This window comes from Carassius auratus, unplaced genomic scaffold, assembly GCF_003368295.1.
Source record: "Carassius auratus strain Wakin unplaced genomic scaffold, ASM336829v1 scaf_tig00215962, whole genome shotgun sequence".
Classification (NCBI taxonomy): Eukaryota; Metazoa; Chordata; class Actinopteri; order Cypriniformes; family Cyprinidae; genus Carassius; species Carassius auratus.
In genome coordinates, this window is record NW_020528337.1 from 150047 (window position 1) to 171372 (window position 21326).

Genomic DNA, 21326 nt, shown 5'->3' on the forward strand with positions numbered 1-21326 from the left:
TTTTTCCCTTCAAAATACAAGTCTTTAAACCGTTGGACGCTGTTCTTTATAGAGCTCGGGCGTAGACGTCATGGAATGGTGCATTGTGGGTAACGGCGGCCATTTTAGAGGCATCGCAAAGCAGGTTTGTAATAAGATATTAGCCAGTCTCCAGAAAAAGTTATAGAACGTGACAAAAAAAGTTGCCTATACCTATACGGACAAACTTAATAATGAAGCCAAACAACGCTACTTAAAAAAAAAAAAGAGGTTGTAGGCGGAATCGATCCCTATGAACACATGAAAGTTTACCAAGCCTCAGTTTCCCTGATCATTTCTCCTACCGGGTCTGTGGAGTGAGCGCTTATACCTCCGATCAATTTAAAAATGTCACTTTCACTTTTTAAAAAGTCACTGGAGGCTCACCTGCAGATCATAAATGGATCTGCAAATTAAACGTGGAGAAAACAATCTTTCTCACTAAGGAAATGTTAACATTAACCAAGCATCAGTGGTGACACACACACACACACTTATCAGATTCTGCGAGCTATGAAGCTTGTCTATGCGGGTTTGTTACACTTCAGGAGTAATTACTCACCTATCATACTTGCAAAAATCCACTGTTTTCCTCCGGTAGTTCTGTAGTCCGGTATAATATTGACGAACATTCACCTCAGACACAACCCACCATTCACCAAAACAAGACGCTTAACTTCCTATTATGAAGTTCGTTCCAGTTTATTTTTATTTTTTTTAAACAAGTTGTTCAAATTTGTTAAATACAGTCAGCACAAAAATATCAAAAAGCAAATTAAGTTCAGGATTGGGTCAAAAGAAAATGTTTAAACAAAAAATACAGACACTAAACTGGCCAAAAACTAGAGAAAACGTAATGTGTTTGTGTGTGTGTATGTGAGAGAGAGAGAGACCATACACAACATGTCTCACCATAACTATGTATTATAATATTATCGAAGGTGATGGTTTCCCTCCGTACAGCGGCGACCCAAGCCATCTGACGCCTCTTGGTGATTTCAGACACCTTGTGTTTTTTTTCCAAGTAGGAAAATGTTGAAAACTAATATGATTCACGAGGCGTTTGCCCTGTCGATCATGAAACCGATTACAGCAGTTCACAATACAGCAATACTGAACCATTTTCCAAAAAATAATCAAAATTAATGACCAAATGACCAACGTTACCTAATGCCTACTATACAGTACATCTACTTCTGTACCGCGATTCCCACAATGCATTGCGACGTGACGCAACGATCCCGACCTATATAAATGAGTGGGTGAGCAATAAGGAAACTATTACAAATATGTCAATCTTCAAAACAATTCGCAGAATAAAACCTATAGGGTAGTAAGGAATGGGACGTGAAACGAAAGAGCACAGCTCAGAAAACTATGAACTATGGTCCTTTAGTAGGCAAGACAACACAGCTGATTGGGTAAAATGAACTAATAACCATACTTCGTCAGTTGATTGATCACAGTACATTAAGCCAATCGTTTTGTATTTAAAAAATATTAAATGTGTTCGAATATGCAAATGAGCACCATACAATTAAATTTAAGCCTACGCTCATTTCCATACACTTCCAAAACAGAAATCTGAACAGGTTCAAAATTCTTGTTTCAATTCACATGATAAGTATAATATTAAAACACTTTTAACACACCAAAAAATCTGAAAAGTCCTCAAAAAAAAAAAGCCGGAGTGCGGATTGAACAGTAGATGGGGATATTGGACAACTGACTGCTATTCGTGGTCGGCCATAAGGGGCTAAGAATATTCTAGTAGATTAATTCAGGTGTTTTTATTATCGCACTATGCATCACATGAATAGAAATGCTTTCTGATTAGGCAACAGAAAAAAACATCTGAGTCAAAATACAACACTAGAACATACTACCACCTGGATTACTTGTAACCATATCACCTGTCACTACTTCCTCTTGTTGTGACAAATGGGTAATTTGTACGCTGTGTTAAAAGTGACACAAAGTAACCTTTTCAAACTGTGTTATCAAATCTATTTTTTTTTCTTTCACTTTTCCCTTGAGGTTTCACAGATGCTTTTCTTGTAAAATACAGGTAACCTCCAGAGGGCGCCAAAACTCGTCCGGGAAAATCAAGCTGTGCACAATATCATGCAGGTTTTTTGTTTTGGCCTAGTCTGAATCTAAGACAAGACGGATGCATTTTCCTTTTGATTTATAATAGTATTTTAAGTATTATTAATGATACCCATAGATCCTATTTTGCTTTTTTATAAATTACATTATAAAGTAAATATATACATAGGGTTGTCTCTGGCTCTAAAATGCTAATTCTCTTCTGGATTTTAGGACTATGGAGCACCTCAAGCTTGAAATCACTCACGGTTATGAACTTGAAATCTTGTCTGTGGCAATAATCAGTTCACCAGCGGATGGAGCTACAGCTACAGATCAAAGTTAGAAAACAATCTATAAATACTTGTTTTTCTGAAATATTGTTCCTCTTCATACTCAAAAGTTGAAGGAATATTAGCATATAGGTATATCACTGTTATACTAACATGTTTGACAAAATAACCAAGGCATTTCAACAACATCTTTTATTTTTTGGAAAAACACTGTTATCAAAATTAAAGAACAGTAACCTCTGTTGGATGAAAGAAGATTACAATAAAAAATTTTTGAGGGTAACAGCCATCAAAATTATTTGTAATTGTAGAGGCCCCTGCTTTGAGTGACTTTAGGACATCTGCAGCCACAGGACATCACTAGTTTCTCAATCTGCTCTGGTGTGATCTTGGTCCACTCTTCTTCCACTCTCTTCCATAGTCAGTAACTTTAGTTGGTTTCTTAGCCATAACTTTCTCGTCAAGAATTTTCCAGAGATTTTCAGTTGGGTTTATATCAGAACTCTGGGCCATCCATTGCATTATTTCAGCGTTTCCAGCTTCAAGGAAGTGCTTTACCCATCTTGCATTGTGACAGGAGCATTGTCTTGCATGAAAATTGCAGATGCTTGCAGGGAAGGTACCGCATGTTGTTGAAGGAGGTTCTGATAAATATTTGCATTCACCCTGTTGCAGAAAACATCCCCCAAACCATTACACTTCCTCAACCTTTTACGGACTTCTTTTCCCAGTTTGGCGCCAAACAAAATGTTTCCCATTCAGACCTAAATAAATTTAAATTGCTCTCATCACTAAAGTGAACTTTGGACCATGTTCTCCTCTGTCCATACAGAGCTTAGCCATTTGATTCTTTCTGATGAAAGTTTTGGTCACTGCAGAGTGCACTTTCAGTCCAACTCTTAAACAAAGTTCAGCACTGAACTGGCAAGCAATTCCAGCTGTGGTGTTGAAGCGATTTCCCATTGAGAGTCTTCGTATCATCCTGTATTTTCGTGCATTTTTCTTACATGGATGGATGACCTGCCTTTTGGGGGACTTTTATGTCATTGATACACTGCAATATTCGAGAAATCACAGATTTGGAATGACCAACCTTTCTTGCAATGGCTGAAAGTTAACTTCTGTTAACTTCAAATAGGACTAATAAGTGACCTTGAAATATAGGAAATTGCAGGTTGTTCTCAAATTGTGCAAAATGCAAATATTTCTCAAAAAGCAGCTGTTAATGTAAAAAAAAAATGCTGTAAAATTTTGGGGTATCAAATGATTAACCATGATGAATGTTGTACTGCACAATGTTTTAAATATTTGAGCTATGATTTGGACGGTATATTTTAATCGGAAAGTCGTGTAAACCAACTGGTGTACAAAACTAGGGGAATGTCAAAGGGAGAAGACAAACAGTCTTTTCCCACCCACCGCTACACTAACACCCATGCTGACCCATGCTGTTCTTCCCCCAGATGACTTAAGTCATAAATCCCATTAGTCAAGGTTTTTCAGAGCCATTAAATGTAATTTCCCTAATTTCTGTGAATTATTTCATCATTTATATGTGCTATGAGAGCATATGGCCATCAGTCAATCTGCTAAACATATTTCCACAAAAAACAATAAAGCATAAAATATTGGAACACATATATATAAACAACAACACACATTTCAATATAAAATAATGTTCTCTGCTATTAATTCCCATGTATCAGACAACATAGCTGACATGAGAAATGCCAAACATGACAAAGTCTAATCTTGTTCTCTTCCAGTGTGTCAGCTCACTCTCAGCCCCCTTAAACTCATGCCCCACTGAAAATTATCCATGGCAAGTCCAGCCTTCCAGTCGTGACCCTGCTTTCATGTGAACCCATAAAAAAATTGAAGTTTAGCAGTAGGGTTTAAGGCTGAATCAACCGGGGCTTGGATTTTCAACCATATATTTGGGGCTGACTGAACAATTAGTTTGGGTATTTTTGAGATTTATTAACTCCATTATTCCATATAAGTAGGCCAGATAAACCGCTGATTTCATTATATGCATGCAGTTTCATATGCGTTCTGCATAACTCTTCCTTTTTTGGTGGGGAGGGGGGGTCATTTTATGCTGACTGAATTCATATAAAACGAAATTGGAATGTGAATTTCAAAATGCACATTTCAATTTAATATATCTGTAACAGTCAGTTGCCTTCATTGGGTAACTTAGAAAACTAAAGGTTGTGTATGGCGGTTGTTTTGGAAAAAATAGGAGGAATTCACTTCATCTTTGCATAATTAGCTTTGTGTCAAGGGGAGTTTCTTGATTTCGTGAATAAGATATCAATGAGGTGCTTCAGTGAAACCACAGAAGCACAGTAGAACACGCTATCACCAATTAATTGAGATTTAATTAGTTTTTTTTAGTCAACTTTTCAAGGAACACAGTTTGTGTTTTACTGTAGGACTGGCACTTTCACCGATGGGACGGTAGCTGGCAAGTATTTGTTTATAAACCCTACTTGTTTGGGTACAATACTTGAACTAACTTCTATTCAGCAAACAGTGTGAATCCATGCAAAGCCTTTTCCCAAAGTCCTTTTGAAGGCGACAGCCCATTGAAGGAGGAGGAGAAGGGGATTAGCGTCTTCAGCAGCAGTGCATTTCCGAGGGAGCTGATTAGCTCGCATTCATTGTTAAATCGAGCAAAGGAAGGCCCTAGAAGACTGAAAAGAGCCAAATAGGTGGGCCTGGAATAAAACATCCACAGGAAGCCCAACACAGGCTACATGAAGTTTTCCCAACAATATTTTTTTTTCCTCCCGAGATGGCGGCATGAAAAAGGAGATTAGCATACAAAATTAGATGGTAGATGATTTGTGGGGCGACTTGGTTCATGTTTTTCCTCTGTCTCAACAAAGTTAATTAAACTAGTCTTAAACAGTAAAGAAACATCCAAGCGCAGAGCACTGGGAGTGCTTTGAGGATTACTAAAACAGAAAAGGAGGCATGTGTGAAGAAGAAATTGAGAGAGGCGTGAAGGAAGGAAGACTATAATTAAATGCTCTCTTGTTGTCTCTCTGCCCCAGGGTTATGAGACATCAAGCTGAAAAATACAGAAAGAAAAGAGCTATATATATACCAACGAAAAAGAAATCATTAGGTCTTACCAGCAGTCTACACTAAATAATTAGATTTTACAATAAGTGGTATTTATGATATGGACTTTCATTTTTTTTAATACTTAAAATGTAATTATTGTGAAGCACATTTATTTTTCCGAGCACAGGAAATTAGCAGATGATGCTTAACGTCACACAACAACACGTGGCTCAGTTAATTCATGCTAAGATGCATTCAGCTAATCTAAATGGATGAAAACTTTAAAAGAAGATATTATTATGTATCTTTAATTATGTAATAAAAAAAACAGAGAAAGAAACTATCATAGAAAAACAGCACTATAGTATCTGTGCAATAAATAAACAATATACAAAGTGCTTCCTCTTATTTACAGTTCATATACAGTATCAGGGTGAAACTATTGTCAGAATTCTATAATTGATAGAAGCAGACAAGAAACAATTAGGCAAGAACTGATTCTCACGGCAGCTGGAGAAGTGGCTAGATCGTGAATTCAAAACCCCTTTAAAATGAATTCCAAATTCCAAATACATTATCCATCGAAGTACATCCCTGTTGGTGAATGAAAAAGTTATTTACAGCCTTTTGTGCTATATATTGGTTAGATGTGGTCTTCAGTGCTATCTTACAAATATATACGAGAGTAATTGTGAAATAATACAGATCAAATATGCATTTAAAGTCTCCTCCTGGAGATCTACACTCTTAAAAATAATGCTTCCAAAAGGTTTTTTTTTTTGCTTTGTTTTGTTTTTGCAGCAAGGCCATAGTAGAACCATTTTGCTTCCCCAAAGAACATTTCAGTGATCAATTCTTAAAATACCCATAGTTTTTCTTAGTATGAAGAACATTTAAAAAATAGATGTTAATGTTTCTTCATGGAACCATATATGTCAATGAAGAACTTTTATTTTTAAGAGTGTAGGTGTTCACTAAAGCATTCAGATGGACGTTTCAGTTCATTCTCAATTTCAGGATGTAAAAACATCTGCTTAACTTCTGGACCACAGTAACAAACACTTCATGGCATCTCTAGTGCTTCTTCTTCAACCGATAGCTTTTCCTACGGCTGGCACTATCGTTCTTGACCCGTTTGGTTCTCTTCACACAGTAGTACTTTGTGACAATTTTGCGGCACTGGTCGCATTTTACAGCGCAACACCAGTGGAATTTGCAGTTGCAGCTAGACACGGTTTCGGCCCTGCGTTCCTCCACAGCCAGACCGCACTCTCCACACAGCCGCTTGCAGCTACGCTTCTCCCATTTGCTCAGATTCTTGCCCTTTCTCAAGCACTCGCGGCCCTCTGTTCCTGGCAAGCCCAGAGTGCGGTTCTCCAAGCAGTAGTCAGGGGAATCCTCCAAGTGCACCAGCTCTTTGCGCGAGATTGAGCTGAAGGTCTCCGCAATCGCGCCGCGGCTGGCTGCACTGTTGCCCGCGCCACGCAACAGGTCCACTTTCACGGCCCTGTGATATTTCTCCTTTAGGTAGTTACCCACCTCTCGAAACTCTGGCAACTGCAGCCAGCAGGTCTGAGTGGTGCAGCTGCCAGACACTCCATGGCACTTGCACGTCCTCTGCATGGTTCCTTTCACTGCCTGGTTGAAGAGAGGATCTCGCGTTAAAGAACTCAGTCATTCATGCATTCTAGAGGCAAATGTTCATGTTTCAAAACATTCTAATTAGGACTGAACTCATCAGTCAAAATATACAATGCGCTCTTTAGTAGGCACCCTATACATCCACTTAAACAAACAGAGGGAAACTGTGAGTTAAGAGGAAGAGGTTCAAGGTTCAAGTCTGGGTTTTCTCTTTTCTTGGTGGTCGTACAATAATTCCTGACTTCGGCTGAAACAAACAGCTGTCTTTTAAAAAGGAACGCCTCTTTTCTCATTCGCTCGCGTAAGACGCAGAATCACGGTTTCACATCGAGCTAGATTGTTCGGCACAGGAAAGGGGTGTATTTATTTTGCATAGCCATTGTCGACATGTTTTCTGTCATAGGCAGACCCAGTGGCAAGTCCATTGAGAAGGAAGTGAAAAAGAATTCTTTCACATTTTTTCAGTTACAATGATGCTCCAGGTGCCAATGAATTGACAAAACCTGCAGACGGGGCACAGACAGGATAAACAAAGAGCACTTGAGCCACATGGCTGTGATCCCCGTGGCTCTCTCAAGTACAACAAAGACTGACATAAATGTAAGATCCTTATTGCAAGAATAAAACTAAACACTTATTTGGGAAGCAACAGAATACAGAACCTTTGCAATGTGTGGACCCCTAGGTCGTCTAATTAAGCTTGCACCACTGATCCCAAGAATCTCAAGTTAAGGCCTTGTCATAAAGGACATTCACAGGCTGTAAATAGGCCCTTCTGGTACAGCGCACACTCTATTGGGAGAACGAGTGGCACCTTGCTTATAGAGCCGTGAATGAAACTCTTGGGTGGTAAGCTATCATTAGAAGCACTGAGAAATGATTCAAAATGACTCAATTTTTTGGCCCTGACCAGCCCAAAAAACTTCATATACCTTGCGTCCTACTTCGTTGTTGTGCAGGTTCATGGCGGCTCGTGCATCCTGTCCAGTTTCCAGAGCATCCACAAACTGCTTGGAGATGGCCTCTCCGAATCCAACATTATCGCTGCAGCCTCCCCATAGCCATCCCTGACCACCTGACATGACAACAGAATTATATTATATTATATTATATTATATTATATTATATTATATTATATTATATTATATTATATTATATTATATTATATTATATATAAATGTGGCATATATAAATGTATATATAAATGTGGCATATACTTTTATAGAACTACTTTTGTTCAGTTTTAACAGCATTTATGAAACAATACTGATTGCTTCAAAAATAATTTGCACTTTTCCTTTTCCTTACAAAAAAACAAAATAAAGATTATGAGAACACACTTAAAATAGAGCCAAATACTGGAGAATTTAAAAGTGAAAATTTGAGGCATTTAAAAATATATTGACATAGAAAGCAGTTATTTTACATTATAATAATATTTCACAGTATTAATAGTATTACTGTTTTCCGATCAGATAAATGCTGCCTTGTTGAACAAAAAAGAATCATTCTGTCTCCAAACTTTTGAATAGTAGTTTATAAATAAATGTACTTGAATTAAAATCCAGGTTTTTTTTTTTTTTAGCTGTAATGTTGTTCTCATCATTCTTGGGATCATTTGGGATTACAGTTAGAAAGTCAGGGAAACAAAAGTTGTTATATTGAATATATCTTTACACAGAAAAGGTTAGTAAGTGATTTTTCCACATTAAAATTACAGTATATTTAAATGCGCATCACAACATATCCCTTTAATGTTGACTGATTTTCCATCTATTTTGAGATTTAGTTTAGCACCTCTTTGGCCGTTCCTTGTGTCATCACATCCGCAGTTGTCAAAGTCACCGAGGCTACAGTTCCTGGTGAGGGTATACATGACTCCAGCAGAGCTGATGGCATGGAAAAACGCTGTCTCTCTGTTTGCTGTGATTAGAAATAACAGATGAAATAAATATGCTGTGGAAATGAATTTTATTGTCTATGAAATATAATGGCCTAGGCTAATGAAAATACAAGCACTCAACATCACTGATTTTCATTCTCATTAGATGATTTACTCAAATCTTTAGCATCCATCTCAGTAATGATAGCTTTTGACTCTTATTCCCCGTGCTTCAGTAGCGCTGCTGGTCTGCTCTCAGACATTGGTGGTCTGGGGTCGGCACTGGCCTGCGACAGGTCCCCTCTTTGGCACTTAAGGAATGCCTAATGAAAGGGGTCTGAGGTAAACCTTTGACCCACACCCTTTGACTCGAGAGGGCGTCCATTTCACTCACTCACTCTGGTGCACAATATACTCTTTGGTGGCTTTTCAATTTGCCTATTAACAGACCAGGTTTAATTGACTCAAGAATGCAGTGTTCAGGCACATCAACATTGGGAGATGGTTCTCTGTGGTTTAAACAGGATTGTTGTGTTTGTTTTAAGTGATGTATCTGTGATCGATACAGATGGGATTTGACACACAGTATGCATAACACACACTCTTGTACTTTTATTCTATTAAAATATATGTATTTAACCTGAAAGCATGATATACATAAAACATGGATAGAGCACAGGTCATAGTTCTCACCGCTTCTGAGTCCACTGTGGGTGGAGAGCTGAAGAGTCCTCTCTGGGCAGTTCCAGCGGTCCCACGCAAACTGATATTTGCACTCTTCAATCCCACTCTGAGCTCCTGCGGCCACACTGCTGGAGTAGATCAAGTAGGCCTGAAATAATGCAAACCACACCAAAAAGATTTGGGATGAAATACAGGCTCAATATCACGTGTTTACAAAACACACTGTAACTAAAACTATTGATAATATTAGATTTAATTCTCAGCCTGCACTGTTCGTATAAAAATGCACCTGTATGTTACAAAAAAAATTATAAAGCTGTAAAATGACACCATTATGTCTATTTAAATCATTTTAGAAGTTGTATTAAAGTTGCAAATATTAACAAACGTTTCCCTGTGGTTCTACAATGTAAAATTATTGTTTGCTGTACATTCAATTAATAAATTATATGCTGAAAAAGGGGATTTATAGTTAATTAAAGAAAAAGAAACACTTTTTGTAATTTGAAATAAAAATATTAATTAAAAGGTGTATATATATATATATATATATATATATATATATATATATATATATATATATATATATATATATATATATATAAACCTTTTAATATTTCTCATTTTAAACTAGTTTCACTTGATGTACTAAAATAACTAAAACTGAAAATAATAATAAAAACTATGTAGACATATTGAAAATCAAAGGCTAATAAAAAATTATAAAAACAAAAATACTGAAACTTCAACAAAAGTTACATAAAAAATCATAAAAAAATAATAAAATTATCTAACTGATACTAAAATAATGCTTAAAAAGAGCACCAAAATGACACCATTACTTCTGTTACAAATAGGGTAAACGTTTCCCTATGGTTCCCAAGTGGTGTAAAATGTATGTTTGCTGTATATTCATTTATACAATTATTTATTTAAAAATAATAATAATAATAATAATAATAATAATAATAATGATAATAGCTTAAAAATGATAGCATTATTCCTTAAATAATTTTACAATTAATATTTAAGTTTTAAATATTATAAATATTGGGGTACATTTTTTTTCCTGGTTCCACAAGAAATGCACACAAAAAGTAAACAAAAAGGGTCTATGTGGCTGTGAAACTGTGGTTTATACAATCTAATATGTCTCAAGTGGTTTAGAAGAGAGAGCACCACAAGTGCTCTCATAGGCGGCTGGGTTGCTAATGATGACCACCCACCAAAGGCCCCTTCCCTTGCCACTCAGTAAAAGTCCTCACAACTTCACATAGTGAATGAACTGAAGTGTGTGAAAGCTATATGGTCCAGTCCACCCCAAGCAGCAAGTAATACCTAATCCACAGAAGATACATGTTCAAGAAATACAGCACCTGTGCTGCTATCAGCTTTTAATTCTCCACTTGCTTGCATTGTGATCACAGGGTCACCGTCAAACATTAACTACCCGAATCCATTAATGAGTTTGACTTTTTGAAGTTTCTCTCTCCTGATAAAGATCAGCAAAGCAGATCAAAAGATGTTGGCTTACCTTTGGGCCAGTCATCAGGAAATTATTCACTGACCTGGAAGACAGAGCAGCCTAATAAGTCAGCTGACCCATAACTTGTATACATTCCATATGAAATTACAAGTAAAGCTTCACATTGATAAAAAATCATTTTTTAAAATCATTTTATCTAATTACATAGTTTACTGATCTCAACCACATGTTCATATGGAAATTACAGTCTCAAAATAAAAGGTTTCATTGGAGTTTCATACACACATACACACACACACACACATACAATACATACATACATACATACATATATATACACACACACACATACATTGTGTACACACATACATTCATACAAATTTTCTTTGTATAATTAAAAGTTTATAAATGAGAACACAGCGTTTCGCTTTTTTTCCTCTAACCAATGAAACGAGGCTCAACGCGTCTTTATGGGAACTGATGAGCTGGAGTGTCTGTTTCATTCCGACTTTTTTAATCCAGACAGAGATCCAGAGATAAACACAGAATGTAAACGCTCGATATAAATATGCTACATTTAGCATCAACATCGTCTGCTTAAAGAACAATAAAACGCTGAACTCACCAACTGCAGCAAGACTTCATGTGAGCCATCAGGATGAAAGCGTAATAATAAACCTCCAAATGCATGAACATCCTGAGAAAGGCGACTGGCAGACTCTTCACCTTGTAAAGCAGAGGGGTCTGCAAGAGCTCTATATAACCTACATCCAGGATTCAGAGGCTGGGGGTCTCATGTGTGAGCCAAGGGGGTTCTGAAATGGAGCTCCTCTCATCCCAACAAGAGATTATCTGCTTAATTAAAGATTTTCCCTTTTCTTACTCGTTCAGCCAATCAGAACTATTGTACCAGAGAGAGATTGAAATGATCAAAAGGGCACCCTGGGCTCCTCCAGGACAAATAGCTGGAAAGAGCTCCCTGCGTGCTAACAGTTGGAGTGAATTAATATGAAATTAGGATGGCATCTCTAAGGTTGTGCCTTAAAACTCAATTTCAAGAGCTGCATTAAAGGGTTTGATAGGCTACAGTAGTGGCTGATCAAACTCAGGGATTACTGATATTATCTGCTGGATCAAAAGACATGTTCTTTGTAGCGTTTTGAGGAGTTAAGTTATACTATTATAAGCATAGATTTAATCTACCAATTTAGCCAGGATCCGCTATAGCCACGTTTAAATACGACAAAGAAAGGCTAATAAATTGGATTCAGTAAAAATAGTTTAAACATTTATTGGAATAAATAAATTTCGCTGATTCCGTTAAATTTATTATTTCAAAGCAGCTAAACTTAACCCATGCGCGCGATGAGTTTAATTAGATTCAAATAAACAGCAGGAATTAGGCTATGCCATTTTTTAGAGTGTTGTTTTACCTTTTCTCTCAGTTTAGTCCTTAGCTGACCCTTCATGACCTTTAGGTTCTGCATCTTTGACGTCCGCGTATCTTCTCGTGTGCAAATTAGGATTAGGAAAGTTATTTGGGAGATTCCAGAGGGATGTTTCTGAAAGGCTTTCATGAGATTGATGTAAAACGAATTTGCCGCCGTAAAAAGATTTCTAAATTAATTTCTAAATCCCGTTTGGTCTATTTGAATGGGAGTAGATTATAGGCTACTGTAGTAAAAATCTAAAAGAAACGTTCCAAAAAGAAATATTCTTTATTTTAAAACGATGCGCAATCATCGACTAAATAGGCTACTATAAAGAATAAAGAATTTTATTCTTTCGCAGCTGAAATATAGTTAAATCTACTAATTAAAAATCAGGAATTTATTAATAGGCCTAGAGGTTCAGATTTCAATAAATAAATACATATCTATCTGTCTGTCTATCTATCTATCTGTCTGTCTATCTATCTATCTATCTATCTATCTATCTATCTATTTTTGGGTGGGATAAATTAGGGTTACATACAAAATCATAACTCAAATCCAGTCAAAATAATATATATATATAAAAAAAAAAAACATTTTTCACGATTTCTTTACCGCTGTCATTTTCATGCACGAGGGACCGTTTACATCATCGGATAAATCGCACAGAGTAAACTGTAGCTATTTTTGCATTATTTTTTTTTAAACTGACATGGTGTTCTCACAAACTTATGAATATAAACTGTGGTCAGCGATATAAAAGAAGGTTTGCTGAGACTACATTTTCAGACATACACACATTTTATTCAATTAAGAAAAGATTAATATGGATTCATAAAACTCACGGTACAATTCGGAAAACTCTTCCACTTATTGAAATATTGGTTTATGGTACATGAAACATCATTCCTTGAAACTGTGCCCATTAAAACTCTCCGACATCAAAGGTCAACACTGTATAAATAATTTTGTTGAAATATACAGTGTCAATTTGTGTTTCCTTCTTAAACATGGGTGTATATACATATATAAAACATTTAGTGAGAGTATATATATATATATATATATATATATATATATATATATATATATATATATATATATATATATATATATATATAGCATTTGAAAAAATGCATACCCATATCAACCTGTCAAACATTTATGAGAAAAAAAAAATAGGCCTACAGGTATATAGGGAGCTACAGGTGATCGTTCATTTGTCACAGAAGAGCCAAGAAAAGAGCCCATCCTGAATGATTTCATAAAACTTCATAAATTTGAAATAATTTTTCTGATGCTATACATAATCTTTGTATTTTCAATTTTTGAGTCTAACCCCAAATCTGAAGGTATAAAGGAAAAGGGCAAGATGATATCTGATGAAGACAATTCAACTTTCCAATCCTTTGATTATTTTACAAGAACAAATACATGTCCTATAATAAATCCACTAGAACAAGTGTACACCTTAATACTTTTACCTCAAAAGTCAAATTTATTTCAAATGTTGTTTTTATTTTATTTTTATTTTTTTGGTTAATTATTTTTTCATAATACTTTGAATAGTCCTTTGATACTTTAATATATTTGTAATTAGAAAAGAGTTCACTTTTTTACAGAACCACAAGAGTCCTAGGAAACCAGATAAAGAGCTATGCAACATGGAAAATGATCATTAAGAAATTAAACTGAATTGCTCATTTTCCTTTAGGGAATTCTTCATTATAAGCACCACTGCTCTGAGGACGTTCGCACTGGCATGTAAAATATTTTCTTTAAAAATAAATTAAAATAAATAAGTGCAAAGTGCAAATGCAAAATTAAATATTTTATGAATAAAGCCAGAAAATGCATTTCCATGCATACTGTCAAAACTAACAAACCCATTCTAAACAAAACTAACCGCAGTTATATAAAGTCAACATTTTAACTCAATCAAGAACTATTTTCCCATGGATTTTCTGTGGCATAGTCTTATATTTGACTACATATACTGACCTATAAATAAGTCTTTTGGTGGTCATTAAAGTTTTTTCAGTTTTAAATGGAAATCAGCTTTTATCATTTCAGAAATATAAAAAAAAATAAAAAAAATAAAAAAAATAAAAAGGTGCCAGCATATTAATAGTATGTCATCTTAATTTTACAGCTTGCATAGCACACTGGAATGATATTTTTAAATTAGAACAATAACTTCTAATTTAAGCCAGAGAAAACATGGGTCAACCTATTCATGAGAGAGGGCTGTAATGAGGCACATAGCTGTTTAACTAGTGAAGTACCATCTCTTGCCTCTTGAGGCAGACTGAGAAATAATTATCCTCCCAATCCATGGCCTTTACAATCTCCGAAAATAATACCCCACAGTCCAATACACTTCATGAAAAGGAAATAATTCTTAAGAACACATATTAGTCCAACACACTCTAGAGATTTTATTTAAAATGAGAGTGTATATAGATCAATCTTCAATGCTCACTACGAAATGCTGCAAATGCTTTTGTATATGTTGTCTTATAACTTTTTTTTTGTTTGTTTTCTGATATGTACTGAACAAATCAACCACTTTTGTGGCTGCCATCACCGGTGCGTTTAACACGGGCCATGATAGTCTCCCGAGTTACCCTCCTGCAATCCTTGGCCAGTCCAAAGAAACACATGAGATCTATAAATGCTTTGGTCACGTTCAGCCGACTGCCAAACTCACTTGTAGCATAATCATGGGGGAATGTGTGATGATAGTTGTGAAATCCTTCACCTGAAAATAAATGTATATATTTTCCAATCAGTACATATAAAATTTCAAATTAATTTTGTTCTTCTTATTCATCAATAATCCTGAAAAGAAAATTAAACAAACTTAAAAAAACAGTGTATATATAAAAACTTATATTTAAAATATTTGATGGTATAACAGTTTTAACTGTATTTTTTATCAAATAAATGCAGCCTTGGTGATCTTAAAGGGATAGTTCACCCAGAAATGAAAAAAAAATAGCCCATGATTTACTCACCCTCAGGGCATCCTAGGTTTATCTGACAGTCCTCTTTCAGATGAACAAAGTCGCAGAGTCATTTTTTTTTTATTATTATTATTGTTGTTCTCGTCAGTGTGTGAGTTGGAAGCGAAGTATAAGTCTAGCAAAAATATTTTCACTCACTGACCACTCTGACTGAGCGCTTCTGAGTTACACTCTCCATCAAGCGATCTGTGCTATATTCATTTCATCTCAATGGATGCTCAGCGCAACTGCATTTGATGTACCGTAAACTCTAGTGCATTGGCGCATGACTGACCATCGTTTTGGTGAGAGCAGAGAGAGTGAGAGAGTCTTACATGCATGCAGAATTGCCGCGCAACATGTAAACGATATTCTCTGTTGTATTTTCCTGTCAAAATTACAAAGTTCCTTTGAATTTTTTCAGCTTTTAAGAACTGCTGGGTTTTGCAATCTCATTGGCTGGTGCTCATCTATTATCATCCATTTTGATTTCAGTGAATCAGTTCGAGTGAACGCACACAACCTGATTAATATTCATGAATTCAGCGGCTCGGTTATCCTACAGTAAGTGCTTTTTATACTGTTCTTATTAGCAAAATTCATATTATTATTGTTATCGTATCAATATTATTGTTATTTTTTACCCTTTTTTTTTTTACAGAGACAATGAATGACCCTAAAAAGCACCACCACCAGTCCTAAATTCAGTTAAAATGTCTATGCATTTATACATGGTTACCAAGTTTTAATTATAATTGCTCAAGTTCTATCATTAAATAATACTTGATTACCCTAATATCATATTATAATGTTTGACTGACTCATGTTAAGAGTGTACTTTTGAGTATTTAAAAAGTTGTGATTATATATATATATATATATTAGGGGTGTAACGGTTCACAAAATTCACGGTTCGGTTCGATACGATACACTGATGTCACGGTTCGGTTCGGTTCGGTTCGATACGTTTTAGATACAGCAAAATGTAAAAACATCTCAACTTTTCAGAATGCCGCAAGCGCACCGCGGGTCATGTGACAAGAACCAACCAATCAGCTTCATCCTTTCCCGTAACAACGTTGAGAGCTCAGCCAAGATGAAGGAACAGCTGATCATAGTTGTATATGGATTGCAATTTTGAAATAAATTCAGTAGCAGAGCTACTGCAAGCGATTTTTAGAGCTGCAAATCCATTTATCCTTCGCTGAAATTTCCGCGTCTCATGGAGAGAGCACGTCATTGTTGCTTAGCAAAGACAGACGCCTCAGGAGAAAGACGCGCTTAGCGTTTTCCATGCGTTTTTAGGCACGATATGTGAACGGCCCCTAAGGCGCTCGCTCACTCAGCACGCGCTGAAGGCTCGTTGCAAAATGTCTAATGCATTTAACAGACCAGAAATATAAGATCCTAAAATAACCAACAGGTCTGGTGTTTGGGTTGGATTCCCTGTAAGCTACTAGTGTCTAAATGCTGCAGGGATAGTTTGCTGCGTGCATGTTTCTCCTTTTTTTCGTCTTTTCCCAGATAGTACTGACGCATATATCCCAGATATTCTCGCTGGCGTTTTTTTTTTTTTTTTTTTTTTTTTTCCCGCTGGTGTACCCTGTCATGTTGCAGATGCGACATACCGTTGTTTTTTTATCCACCACTCTCTTGCCATCACCATTATAGCTTAAAGGGAATCCAAAGTGCACCCAAACACCAGACCTGTTGGTTATTGGAGGATCTTCTCATTTCTAGTCTGTTAAACACATTGGCTATTTGCAACGAGCCTTCAGCGCGTACTGAGTGAGCGAGCGCCTGCTGAGTAGCCTAACATAAACATATAAGATGGTGTTTTTTTTCTTCTTCGGGAGTGTCAGGGGCGTTGCCTGTTACGTTGTTTGGGTTATTGGGCTACCTTGTTGAACGCATATCATTATATTTCTTTCTCTCTCTTTTTTTTTTTTTTCAAATATAATTAATTACTCCAACGAACCGTTCGGTATACATAATGCGTACCGCGTACCGAACCGAAAGCGTCGTACCGAACGGTTCATACGAATACGCGTATCGTTACAACCCCTAATATATATATATATATATATCAGTCAGGTGAGTAAACTAAAACAAATTACTAGCCAATGGCGATTCAATTGCCAAGGTGTCCCTAGAGGGTTGGGGTTAACTCTTAATTTATAAAGAAATGGTCAGTAATAGGTAATGCGTGAAACTGTAAATAATTACATATTATTCCGAATTTGGAATGCATTTTAAGAATACTATTCCCATCCACTGTTCAAAATTCATAACACAGCTGTATGGCTGCTTGAAAGACTTGTGTGCGCTCTGATGTAAACAAGCATGCATGAGAAGCACATGGGGGAACAGCGTGAGAGAAGTGCTGAATGAAAAGGACATTCACTCTCTGACAGCAGATGGCGATAAACTGTAGAAAATGTAGCCTTTACCCTGGAAACCCATAAATAAGCAGCTGCCCTACTTTCTAAAACATATTTAAATAATTTTAAATAGCCATTCAGATTAGTGTATTTTATGATGTTCATCACAGCACCAAATACTTAAATATTTAGATTTAATAGGCTATTTATTTTCAAACTTTTTTTCTTTTAATCTGGACTACAACAAGTTCTAGATATTGTTTGAAAGTGTTTTGATTCGTTATTGTTCATTCACACTTTACATTAGGGCTTCATTAGTTAACATTAGTTAATTCATTAGTTAACATAAACTGCCAATGAAATTTTTTCTGAACATTCATAATCTTATTCCAATATATAACACATATATAACTGTGTTATTTAATGAGCAAACTAAGATTTAGTATTAAAGTATTTTTTAACAACGATTAATAACTTCTGTATCAAATGTATCTATTGCTCATTGTGAATGTTAATCCATTAACTAAGGTTAACTAATGAGGTCTTATTGTAAGTGGTACCTGGTCTTTATAGTTCTTTTGCACTTTTAATCTGTTTAAAACTTTTAACTTTTTATATATTTCTGTATTGCTTTATTGTATTTAAATGTTCAGTTATTTTTGTTATAAGACAATAGTAATTAACCTGTTATACTGTGTTATGACCACTTTTTTTAAACTAAATCGCAACAGGAAAATTTGATACCGTCATATCCCTATAAAGAATGTCTTTGGATTTGAGTCTTTAGTCTTTGTAACTTTACAGATCTTCTATGCTCCAAGACTTGTAACACTCCAAAGAGAAAGGAAAATTTTAAATCATGTCATATGACCCCTTTAAGCTACTGGAAGTTTATTATTATTTATTTTTAAAAATCTATATATTTTCTTACACTAACGCATTTTGCTTCAGAAAGTCTTTATTAAAGGGTTCATTTTCCACAAGTTGATAAGATTCTTTAGGGTCTTAATGAAAAGTCTGTAACATAGTTTGGTTAAAATTTCTCAATGGTAGTGTAAAACTACAACTTTTTTCCCCTGTAAAGAACCTCTCTTTTCAGAGCAATCGGTTTCGTAGCATTTTCCTTTAAATGTTAATGAGCTCTGCTGATCCCGCCCCTCTCTTCCAGTCACTTTCTAATGGACTGTTTACTTTAGCTGCATTCATCTGAAACTAGCACATTATTAAAAAAGGCAATTTGCAAAGATTTAAAAACCTTATATTAATTTCTTCTGTTGGTGAAGTTGGATCACCAATGATTCACGTGAATATAGACACATTTAGGTAGATCAGGCTGCATTCCTTCAAAAACAAATGTAATCCACTGCATCTTCAGCAGCTCAGATTTCAGGTGTAAATGAAAACTGCTGTGTTCATTATTACATCCAATAAAAAAAAAACTCAATCACTTAAGAGTCATTCTTGTCTACATCTGCTCCGGTGGTGAAACAATGGTGGACTGATAATAGCTCACTCAGGGTGGGTCTAAGGTAAGACACCAGTCCAGTCTGTGCTGAAACGCTACTGTCAATCAAACTATTGTGGGAGGGGCATCTGAGATTGTTTTGATTTAAGAATGGCAAATTTTTTTAAAGCTGCAGTAGGTAAAAATATATTTTACATATTTGTTACACCTGTCATTACGTCCTGACAGTAGAATATGAGATAGATAATCTGTGAAAAAAAATCAAGCTCCTCTGGCTCCTCCCAGTGGTCCTATTGCCATTTGCAGAAATCCATCGCTCCCGGTAATAAACAACCAATCAGAGCTGCAGTCTGTAACTTTGTTTGTGTTCAAAATGTAGAAAAATGTATATAATAAGCGAGTACATCATGAATCCGTTTTCCAAACCGTGTTTTTAGCTTGTCCTGAATCACTAGGGTACATCTAAATAAGTGTTTATATTCTGACTATTTTAGATTGCTTCGGGGGTACCGCGGCGGAGTAACCCAGTACCTTTGTGATTCTTCATAGACATAAACAGAGAGAAGTAGCTCCGGCTACAATGTTCTTCCACAAGACGCAAGCAGTTCTGTTTATTAACTGCTAGAGCGTCAAAAGTTCCCTACCGCAGCTTTAACTAGACTAATAAAAACATTGGGTGGATTATTATCATTATATGCATGGTTGTGTACACACACTGCAAACACACATTTCAGTTCAAACAACTTGTAAAAGCGCATGTAGCATTAAACCCCTTTAACACTGAGGGTGAGTAAATCATGGGCTAATTTTCATCTCTTTAAAAGGCTACTTTCAAAAACAATAAAAAATCTTGCCAACCTCAAACTTTTGAAGGGTACTGTATGTACATGCTGTTGCTCTGTTTAGTTTACTTGTGCATTCATGTACAATATCTTGCATTATTCGTGTGACTAAATGTGTTTTTACAGCTTTAATAATATTGATATTATTTTACAAATTAATATATTTTATTTTAAAATACATAGAGCAGTTTAACGGCTTCTGTATTTATATATATATATATATTATTTATTATTTAATAAATAAATGTAAAAACTAGATGATTTAAACATAAATTAACATATATTCTAATAAATAAAAAAAATACATTGTTCTTACCAATGGCACTGAAGGCAACAAACTTGTTCTCTCTGGGATTGATGTTGTGGTCATAGGGCCTCATCCCCACATGTGAGCTGCACTGTTGACCAGCCAGGTCGCATTAAGGACCACAGTATATCTCATCAGACAAGGGACTAAGTAACTGGTCAAAAGACTCTCTTCCAAAAGAACCAAGGTACAAATGTGGGGATGAGAAAGCACATCACCACCACAGATAACTTGTAATGCCTAAGGACAGAAAAATGACAGATAAAAAAAAAAAAAAAATCCTATTGTCATTTTATCACTGTTGTACATGATGACATGGTGACATGTTCTCCTTATGTACGTCATAGATTTTCTGAAATAACATCAGCTGTTGAACCTCAACTGGAACACAACATTCAGTTTGAAATGCTGACTAACCAGTTATTCTCCCACTATCTTATCTAGCAATCCTTTGAAATGTTCTTTGAGGGTTAGTTCACCCAAAAATGAAAAATAGGCTGCGTTTTACTCACCCTCGAGGCATCCTAGGTGTATATGACTTCCATCTTTTAGATGAATCCAGTCAGAGTTATATTAAAAATTGTCTTTGATCTTTCAAGCTCTCTCATTGCAGTCAGCAGGTGTTGCAGTGTTTCAGTCCAAATGAAATCGCCCATCCATTAAAAAAGTGTCTCACACAGCCCGAGGGGTGAAAACAAAGGCCTTCTGTAGTGAATCAATGCATTA

The 21326-nt window shown here is 35.7% G+C and overlaps 2 protein-coding genes across 2 annotated transcripts; both read right to left on the reverse strand.

Annotated features, from left to right (window-relative positions):
• Window positions 1–5331: 5331 nt before the first annotated feature.
• Window positions 5332–12867, reverse strand: LOC113096515 (protein Wnt-8b-like). The gene is made up of 6 exons (XM_026261943.1): window positions 11793–12867; window positions 11216–11249; window positions 9691–9829; window positions 8913–9038; window positions 8048–8190; window positions 5332–7112 (listed from the first exon to the last, which is right to left on the reverse strand). Exons 1-6 carry the CDS (start codon window positions 11861–11863, stop codon window positions 6549–6551), a joined length of 1077 nt encoding a protein of 358 aa, XP_026117728.1. The 5' UTR covers window positions 11864–12867; the 3' UTR covers window positions 5332–6548.
• Window positions 12868–15018: 2151 nt separating this feature from the next.
• LOC113096512 (acyl-CoA desaturase 1-like) lies at window positions 15019–20747 on the reverse strand. The gene is made up of 2 exons (XM_026261938.1): window positions 20610–20747; window positions 15019–15361 (listed from the first exon to the last, which is right to left on the reverse strand). Exons 1-2 carry the CDS (start codon window positions 20671–20673, stop codon window positions 15162–15164), a joined length of 264 nt encoding a protein of 87 aa, XP_026117723.1. The 5' UTR covers window positions 20674–20747; the 3' UTR covers window positions 15019–15161.
• Window positions 20748–21326: the final 579 nt, after the last annotated feature.